The 10,327-nt window shown below is 42.6% G+C and overlaps 1 protein-coding gene across 1 annotated transcript in view; it reads left to right on the plus strand.

The window, feature by feature from the left end:
• Positions 1–10,327, plus strand: part of zmp:0000001088 (trypsin) — a 13,868-nt gene that overhangs the window by 3,170 nt on the left and 371 nt on the right. The window contains exons 3-5 of the mRNA XM_058762765.1: positions 6,844–6,985; positions 8,044–8,307; positions 9,685–10,327. The exon at positions 9,685–10,327 is cut by the window's right edge and continues 371 nt beyond it. Of these exons, the coding sequence (XP_058618748.1) occupies positions 6,844–6,985; positions 8,044–8,307; positions 9,685–9,855 (577 nt within the window). The 3' untranslated portion in view covers positions 9,856–10,327. The remainder of the gene's footprint in view (positions 1–6,843; positions 6,986–8,043; positions 8,308–9,684) is intronic.

Consider the following 10,327-nt stretch of genomic DNA (forward strand, 5'->3'; position numbering starts at 1 on the left):
ATCAGTAACACACTGCGCCGCCAGGGACTCAAATCCTGCAGTGCCAGACGTGTCCCCCTGCTTAAGCCAGTACATGTCCGGGCCCGTCTGAAGTTTGCTAGAGAGCATTTGGATGGATTTGGATTTGTCGTGTTTGGAGGAGAAAGAATGCTGAGTTGCATCCAAAGAACACCATACCTACTGTGAAGCATGGGGGTGGAAACATCATGCTTTGGGGCTGTTTTTCTGCAAAGGGACCAGGACGACTGATCCGTGTAAACGAAAGAATGAATGGGGCCATGTATCGTGAGATTTTGAGTGAAAACCTCCTTCCATCAGCAAGGGCATTGAAGATGAAACTTGGCTGATCCCAAACACACCGCCCGGGCAACGAAGGAGTGGCTTCGTAAGAAGCATTTCAAGGTCCTGGAGTGGCCTAGCCAGTCTCCAGATCTCAACCCCATCGAAAATCTTTGGAGGGAGTTGAAAGTCCGTGTTGCCCAGCGACAGCCCCAAAACATTACTGCTCTAGAGGAGATCTGCATGGAGGAATGGGCCAAAATACCAGCAACAGTGCGTGAAAACCTTGTGAAGACTTACAGAAAACGTTTGACCTCTGTCATTGCCAACAAAGGGTATATAACAAAGTATTGAGATGAAATTTTGTTATTGACCAAATACTTATTTTCCACCATAATTTGCAAATAAATTCTTTAAAAATCCTACAATGTGATTTTCTGGATTTTTTTTCCTCATTTTGTCTCTCATAGTTGAGGTATACCTATGATGAAAATTACAGGCCTCTCTCATCTTTTTAAGTGGGAGAACTTGCACAATTGGTGGCTGACTAAATACTTTTTTGCCCCACTGTAGATGTCACGAATCTGGTCTGTACTTCCATTCACTCACCACCAGAGGTCACTCGCCATCATCCATCGCACAGATCACACAGCTGTCACATATTACAATTGCACTGATTGCACACGCAGCTCTCACTAATCACACACTCTATTTCAACCCTGGACTTTCCTTCCGTCATTGCCGAGTATTGTATGCATTATCGCTGCCCTACAGAGCCCTGTTAGTTTTCCTAGTCTTGCCTTGCCTTGCCTTGCCTAGCCTTGCCTTTGTCGGATTGTGTTTTCCCCTGCCTGGACTATTGCTGACGTTTTGGATTACCTCTCCTGTCTCGCCCCTTTGGATACTGTTCGCTGATCGTCGACCCACGCTTGTCTCTGTTTACTCTGTCTCGCCCATGTTATACCTGTTTGCCACTGTTTGACCCTGCCTGTTATGACCACGTCTCTTGTCAATAAAAGTCTGCAGATGGATCCGCACGTCTTACGTCTCGTCAGCCCCGTAACAGTATACTCGGCCACACAAGGATCCAGCGGCTTTTCACGCGGACATTGGCCAGGTATGGACATTGCGAGACTGTTATTAACCCTCGAGCAGGGCTTGCGATCGATTATATACAGGAGTACTTAGAGCTCGCATATTTTTCTGATCTGCCGGACTGTGTGCTTATAGATTTCTTTTGCGAGGGCATTAACCAGCCGCTCAAATCATTATTAACCCTTGAAGGTCCCCGTTCGTCTCTAAGGGTTTTTATGGATTATGCTCTATTAACTGTGGGTTCATCGTTCACTGTGGGTGTCGCGGAGGAACGCGACACCGCACTCAATTGTGTGATCGCAACCGCGCAGGAGCACGCTCACAAGATGGCGGTGACAGCGGAGCCCGTTCACAAAATGGCGGCCACAACAACACCCCGTCATGTTCTTGCTGCCAGCCAGTTAAGCCAAGTCACCGTTGATCGTCACGAATCAAGCCAAATCACAGCTGATCTTCAAGTCGCAGCTGATCTTCATGAGCTAAGTCAAGTCAAAGCTAATCTTCACGAGTCAAGACAAGTCAAAGCTGATCTTCATGAGCTAAGTCAAGTCACAGTTAAAGTTAAAGTCAAAGAGTCAAATCAAGTCACAGTTGCTGTTAAAGAGGCCAGTCAATTCATAGTTGATGTTAAAAAGCCAAGTCAAGTCACAGGTGATGTCAGAGAACCAAGTCAAGTCACAGTTGATCTTAAAGAACCAAGTCAAGTCACAGTTGATCTTAAAGAACCAAGTCAAGTCACAGTTTATGTCAGAGAGTCAAGCCAAGTCACAGTTGGTCGTCATCAACCGAGTCACGTCTCAACTGATCATCCAGAGTCACTTCACGCCTCAGCTGATCTCCTAAAGTCAAGTCAGGTCTCAGCTGATCATCCAGAGTCACTTCACGCCTCAGCTGATCTCCTAAAGTCACGGCACGTCTCCGCTGACCGTCCAGAGTCACGGCACGTCTCCGCTGACCGTCCAGAGTCACGGCACGTCTCCGCTGACCGTCCAGAGTCACGGCACGTCTCCGCTGACCGTCCAGAGTCACGGCACGTCTCCGCTGCTCGCCCAGAGTCACGGCACGTCTCCGCTGCTCGTCCAGAGTCACGGCACGTCTCCGCTGCTCGTCCAGAGTCACGGCACGTCTCCGCTGACCGTCCAGAGTCACGGCACGTCTCCGCTGCTCGTCCAGAGTCACGGCACGTCTCCGCTGCTCGTCCAGAGTCACGGCACGTCTCCGCTGCTCGTCCAGAGTCACGGCACGTCTCCGCTGCTCGTCCAGAGTCACGGCACGTCTCCGCTGCTCGTCCAGAGTCACGGCACGCCTCCGCTGCTCGTCCAGAGTCACGCACGCCTCCGCTGCTCGTCCAGAGTCACGGCACGTCTCCGCTGCTCGCCCAGAGTCACGGCACGCCTCCGCTGACCGCCCAGAGTCACGGCACGTCTCGCTGCTCGTCCAGAGTCACGGCACGTCTCCGCTGACCGTCCAGAGTCACGGCACGTCTCCGCTGACCGTCCAGAGTCACGGCACGTCTCCGCTGACCGTCCAGAGTCACGGCACGTCTCCGCTGACCGTCCAGAGTCACGGCACGTCTCCGCTGACCGCCCAGAGTCACGGCACGCGTCTCCGCTGACCGCCCAGAGTCACGGCACGCCTCCGCTGACCGTCCAGAGTCACGGCACGTCTCCGCTGACCGTCCAGAGTCACGGCACGTCTCCGCTGACCGTCCAGAGTCACGTCACGTCCGGGCTGACACACCCAGATCATCAAGGTCAGTCTTCCACTATCCCAGTTTGATGTCTAGTGTGAGGGATGTACCACTGGTGTCTGCACGCACGGCTGGTATCCCCAAACCAACTCACTCTAACCCTCCTGTTCTTATGCATATTCCCCTGTCTGAGGCACTTCCCCTGATGGGAATCGCTTTGTTGCTTTTGGGCTGCGTACACCACCGCAGAACTGCCCGAGGTGGCGGCGCCCGCTGTAGCTTCTCCAGAGGTGGCAGTCCACGCTGCAGAACCTCCAGAAGCGGCGAGGCTCACGTCGACTCCTTGTATGGTGGTGGCACCCAGCAATGAACTCTCCCTGTGTCCTGAGTTTACTGCTGTAGAACCTCCAGAGGTGGCAGCAGCTGCTGCAGAACCTCCAGAGGTGTCAGCGGTATCCGTCGGTGAACTCTCGTTCTGTCCTGTCATGGCTATGGAGGCCGTCAATGAACTCTCGTTCTGTCCTGTCACGGCTATGGAGGCCGTCAATGAACTCTCGTTCTGTCCTGTCACAGCTATGGAGACTATTTATGAACTTTCTGTGTTCCCTGCCTCGGTCCTTGGGTCCGTGCATGTTCTCTCTCCTTTCTATGTCTCTGTTCTCCCTAGGTCCCAGGCTCTGCTGTGGGTTCCTGATCCGTCGTGGTGGACTCCTGCTCTATCTGCTCCACCATGGTGGTCTTCGGGTCCGTCTGCTCTGCTCTGGTGGTCTTCTGCTCCACCTGTTCCGTCTGCTCCGCTGTGGTGGTCCACTATCTGGCTCTGGTGGTCTTCTGCTCCGCCCTGGTGGGCTCCTGCTCTATCTGCGCCGCCGTGGTGGTCTGCTGTCTGGTTCTGGTGGTCTTCTGCTCCGCCCTGGTGGGCTCCAGTCCCGTCGGCTCCGCCCTGGTGGGCTCCAGTCCCGTCCACTCTGCCCTGGCTTCCTGCTCTGCCGGCTCTGCCTTGGTCCCCGGTCACTCCGCTTCCACAGGGACCTGGCCCTCCATCCCACCCCCCCTGTCACGAATCTGGTCTGTACTGCCATTCACTCACCACCAGAGATCACTCGCCATCATCCATCGCACAGATCACACAGCTGTCACATATTACAATTGCACTGATTGCACACACAGCTCTCACTAATCACACACTCTATTTCAACCCTGGACCTTCCTTCCGTCACTGCCGAGTATTGTATGCATTATCGCTGCCCTACAGAGCCCCGTTAGTTTTCCTAGTCTTGCCTTGCCTTGCCTAGCCTTGCCTTTGTCGGATTGTGTTTTCCCCTGCCTGGACTATCACTGACGTTTTGGATTACCTCTCCTGTCTCGCCCCTTTGGATACTGTTCGCTGATCGTCGACCCACGCTTGTCTCTGTTTACTCTTTGTCTCGTCCCCTGTTATACCTGTTTGCCACTGTTTGACCCTGCCTGTTATGACCACGTCTCTTGTCAATAAAAGTCTGCAGATGGATCCGCACGTCTCACGTCTCGTCAGCCCTGTAACAGTAGATATATTAGTGCTGTCGATTAATCGCATAAAAATAAATGTTCTTGTTTACATAATATATGTACGTGTGCTGTGTATATTTATTATGTATATATAAATACATACACATGCATGTATATATTTCAGAAAAATATAAATTTAAATTTATTCATAAAATTAATTATATAAATATAGACATGTAAATATTTTCAAAATATATACTGTGTGTGTATTTATATATACATAATAAATATATACAGAACACAAACATATATTATGCAAACAAAAACTTTTATTTTGGACGTAATTAATCGCTTGACAGCACTAATATATATATATATATATATATATACTCACTCACACACACACATATATTTTTACTAGTGGTGGGCATAGATTAATTTTTTTAATCTAGATTAATCTTGGAATTAATCTAGATTAATCTAGATTAAAATGGCTCATTTGAATTCTGCCAAGTAGATCAGAATAAGTTCACTACTAGTAGTAAACAACTAGCAGTCATCAAGAATTTAATATTGATAATAACATTGAAGACATTGTATGATTATTGCTTAAAGATAAGGTTTTAATAGTTTTAATAGTAGTAGCCTATTATGTTCTGCCCAATGTCTTCAAGTGAAACCGAACTTTTTTTTGTGACGGGTTGCCGTGAATACCTTTACGTTTCTGTGTATATGATATGAGGATAGTTTTTCTCAAATGAAACGCTCGAGTGCTCGTGAAGTGACTCTCAGAGCAGTTCTGGAGATGTTGTTCATGTATTTATGTCCTCATTTAGTGAGACGACAGACGTTAATATCACCGCAAGCGTCACGCGGGCTTCTGTATGAGTAAACAAACCCGCGCGTCTTGCGCCATACATTAACACAGAGACACGCAGAAGTCATATTTAAATAGACGTTTTGCGGCTTATATTTACAAATAGGAGTGGGAGTGTGCTTACTTGTGTGTGCGCTTACGTGTGTGTGTGTGTGTGCGAACCGGGGCGGAACTCCGCTGTGCGCGCGATACAGAGAGCGTGACCATGTAACGTAGAGACAGAAATGACTTCCCGATCTTCATTGGGAAGCTTCTTAAAAATACATTTTCCCTGAAGCAAACCCGGCGGCTTCATAGCTGCATCCATTTTAGGACGCATACACACAGGTTCGAGGACTCGTTCTCGCCCCCTACAGTGCAATTATACATCCGCGCTAAAATATCAGGTGAAAGTCATCATAGCTTGCGTAGTATAGACCCAGCTCCCAACCCAACTTTGAGAATAGATTAACGGCGATATTTTTTTTATCGCCCGATAAGAGTCTCGCGTTAACGCAGCACGTTAACGCCGATAACGGCCCACCACTAATTTTTACATAATATATTATTGTTTTATAGCTGGTCTTCTAGCCTGATCTTAGCTGGTTTAGGAGACTGGTTTTAGAAGGGTTTTGACCACTTCTTCAGCTAGTCAGGCTGTTTTTAGCTGCTCAGGCTAGGAGACCAGCTGATCAATCATCAAAAACCATCTGAACACCAGTTTGACCAGCTTAAACCAGCAAGTATTAAAATAGAATAAGTATTAAAAAACTGGCAGGCAGGGCTGCCATTGATTCACGGTAAAAATATGGTGACAATGATCCAGGCATTATGGGATGACATATTGGCACTTAAAGGCTATATTTTATAACTCATAACTGTATGTTTTAATTGATATAATGTTAATATACTGAGCTACTTGAGCTATCAAAATCTGGATAATACAGGTGGAAAAAAAGAACAGAATTCAACTACTTCAACTAAATAACAGAAAGCGTAGCACAAAACACACTAATGTACATTACTGATAACAAAAATAAGGAAAAGTTCAAATATAATCATGTAATTTCTGAAAATTTACAATTTTGATCATGTATAATAATTCACGAACCATAAGTGTGAAAGTATATTAAAGTGTATTTTAAAGCAGAAGTACCCTGTAAAAAGTGATAAGTTGACTTAACTTAAAAAAATTGAGGAAACCCGTTGCCTTAAAATTTTTAAGTAAATGATCATTAAAATAAGTTAAGTGAATTGTCAAGTTCACTTAACTTTAAAAAAAAAAAATTATTTACTTAATTTTAAGGCAACAGGTTTCCTCAATTTTTTTAAGTTAAGTCAACTTATCACTTTTTACAGTGATACAGTAAAATAGGTTTTGAACTGAAGTTAAAAATCAGTCTTTATGAAAATCAGTGTTGGTTTGTGTCTTTAGAGCGGCAAACATGAGGATCGTGGCTGGAGATTTTTCTGTGGGATTATATGAGGGGACGGAGCAGTTCCGCAGGCCTCATGTTTTAATACCTCACCCACAGTACAACAAAGCCACCAATAACGCAGACATCATGCTCATTAAGGTGAGGCAGTGGAATCAATGCTCCTGTGTTCCTGTGTGAATCATTGATTCCTTTCATGCATATAAAATGAACACTATGATCCGGCATCAAGTCATATTACATGAAGTGATGGATGTGTCTCTCAGTAATCAGTGCTGCAACAATACTGCATGAAGTTTTAATTGTAAACTTAAAATTGTATACTTTTATACTACATAATTTTGATAACATTTTACAAAAATGATTCATTTGTTAAAAGTAGTTACCTAGATTAGTGAACATGAACTAACCATAGAAAAATACGTCTGAAGCATTTATTAAACTTAGTTCATGTTAATTTCAACATTTACTAATACTATCCTGCAATTACGAAAATCAAAAGTTGTATCTGTTAATAATATTTCTTGGACATGAGCTGTAGCATGAACAAATAGTTATATTTTTATGAAATAAAACATTAACAAAGATTAATAAATAGTGTAACAAATCTATTTCTCATTATTAGCTCATATTAGTTAATGCATTAATTATTGTTAACAAATTGGACTTTATAGAGCATAACAGTTTTAGTATAACAGTATAGCATAGATGTTTCAATTTTAGTTTAGATGTAAAATAATACAATATAATATAATATAAACTCTTTAATCTTAAAATATGGAAAAAAATCTATTATAAATATACTTACTACATGCTAAACAAAAATTGTATTGAAAAATAAATATGCTTTGAAATAATAAATAAATGTTTTTGTGTGAATATTTACACAAATTACAACTGCCCTGCACTTCCATTTCCACCATAATAATTTTGTCCTCAGTAAAATTATTTACGGCACTATAAAACATGATCTGAAGAAAATAAAAGTAAAATCAAGGTAAATAGCACTTGTTGTGCATCATTTCCAATCAAGATGTAATTTTTTCAAATTGTGCAAAAAGTGTCATTATTTGAGATGTGAACTGGTGAAAATGTTAGGGTTTCAGAAAAAAAAAAAAAATACTTAATGAATAAAAGTAACATGAACAGCATTTTATTGTATGCTTTATGTGCATTTTTTCTTTCTCTCACCCGTTTAGCTGCAGTCTCCCATCAATGTGAACAGCTTTGTGTCTCTGGCACCGCTGCCTCGGCAGGACGCTATGGTGGCCGTGGGTCGCGTGTGCACCGTGTCCGGCTGGGGCTTCACCACTCCAACGGGAGGAATCCCTGCAACCCTGCGCATGGTCAAGCTGCCCATCGTGTCCAGCACAGTGTGTAACGCCACGGACTCTTTTAATGGAAACATCACAGAGAATATGATCTGTGCAGGATACAGCGAAGGAGGAAAAGACGCATGTAAGGTGAGACAATCGATTACTGCTTCACAGGCACTTAACTTAATGTGAATGGTACAGGACAATGGACTGGACTTTTTCTGATGCTGTTGGAAATCTACTATTTATAAATAAGTGGTAAAAACAAGTATTTTGTAATAAAAAAACTTCTTGGAATAAACTACTGGTAACTATTAGCACAATTTCAGTGATTTACTAGACTTTGTTGTCAGGAACATGGTCATCTTCTATTCAGTCATTATTTGGATGTCACACTGTTTTTGCCAATTATTTTGCCAACAACTTATACATTTAATTGGTTGCACTGCTGACTGGGTCTAATTAAACTTAGAAATGTGTGGCCATTTACTTTAGATATCAGCTGCGAATTAATTAAAAAATAAAAAACGATCCAGTTATATAACCATTTTAAAACTTAAGTGGAGCTCAACTCTTTAATTAACTAGCACTGTACTTGTCTTGTGAAATTGAAAATAAATAATTAAATGTGTGTGATAAATCTTATTCAGTCAGGTTAGAAATATCTGGTATTAATTAAGGACAAAATGAATGAATAAAAATGCACTACTGTTCAAAAGCTTGTTTTTAAAAAAAAGATTTTTAATGTTGGCTCTTATGCTCACCAAGGCTGCATTTCTTTGATAAAAAATACAGTAAAAACAGTAATACTGTGAAATAGTTTTACAATTTAAAAGAGCTGTTTTCTAATTAAATATATTTTAAAATGTAATTTATTCCTGTGATGCACAGCTGTTGATTTGAAAAAAATGTCAGCATCATTACTCCAGTCTTCAGTGTCACACGATCCTTCAGAAATCTTTCTAATAAATATGCTGATTTCCTGCTCAAGAAACATTTCTGATTATTATGAATGTTGAAAACAGTTGTACTGCTGCTTCATATTTCTGTGAAAACCATGAAAAAATAGTTTTTCTTAGGATTCTTTAATAAGTTCAAAAGAACAGTATTTATTTGAAACAGAAATATTTTGTGACATTATAAGTATCTTTACACTCACTTTTGAGAAAAAAAAAAAAAACTATATTTAGCTAACGGCAATGCAAAAGAATAAATAAAAACTAAAAATATATTTTGGCTGACATTGTAAATCTATATATTTCAACCCCTCTCACCCTGGCTCCAATCTGCTACGTAATGCTGACTTTTTAAGACCCAAATCAACTCTTGAATAAAATCCCATCTATTGTTTTTTTTTTTTTTTTTTTGCTGGCATTTTGATGTGTCAAGTTGATGACCTATGACATAAGGGGAGAAAGTAATTGAGAAAGCACATGTTCTCGTGTCGTTGTGAGTTTCTCCTTCTAGATCTAGTTTGGTCACTCTTCTCGCAAAATCATATTAATATGATTGTCTTTTCTGCAGGGTGATTCTGGAGGGCCGCTGGTGTGTGAGGGCCGTGTCTATGGCATCGTCTCCTGGGGCAATGGCTGTGCTGATGCCCAGTACCCCGGCATCTACACCTCCGTCTCGAGGTTTCGTCAATGGATCGATGGAACTATATTTGGCTTTTATGGAAGGTGCCTCAAGTATTAGACTGCAGTGTTACCCCAGCACTCCCCTAATCGAACTTGAAACGGCCTCGAAAACTGCCAACATGAATACTGTTGCTACTTTCTTCTATTTGAAAAGTTAGGACTTTTGATGATTTCCAGACGAGTACAACGCTGTTCTGAAAGAGCACATCTGTTCCTCAACAGCTGGTAGACCTTTTTTTAAACACAGTAGTGTGTGCAAACTGTTCCTTAAATGTGCCATATTGCTGCTTCCCTGCAATATCAGTGAAAACTAACAATAGAAAGCTGAAGGAATATTTAAAAAACAACACAACAAACGCTTTTATATGGAATGGTTTATATACACTTACAGGTGAAATGGATAGTTGTCACCGTCATGTTTTGTCAACCTGTATAAAGCTGCCTTCATGTCATTCATCTGTGGAGCACAAAATGAATAATTTTGCAAAATGCACAAGTCAAGGTTGTGGACAAGAATATAGACAAAAATA

The sequence above is a fragment of the Onychostoma macrolepis genome, chromosome 23 (genome assembly GCF_012432095.1).
Source record: "Onychostoma macrolepis isolate SWU-2019 chromosome 23, ASM1243209v1, whole genome shotgun sequence".
Taxonomy (NCBI): domain Eukaryota; kingdom Metazoa; phylum Chordata; class Actinopteri; order Cypriniformes; family Cyprinidae; genus Onychostoma; species Onychostoma macrolepis.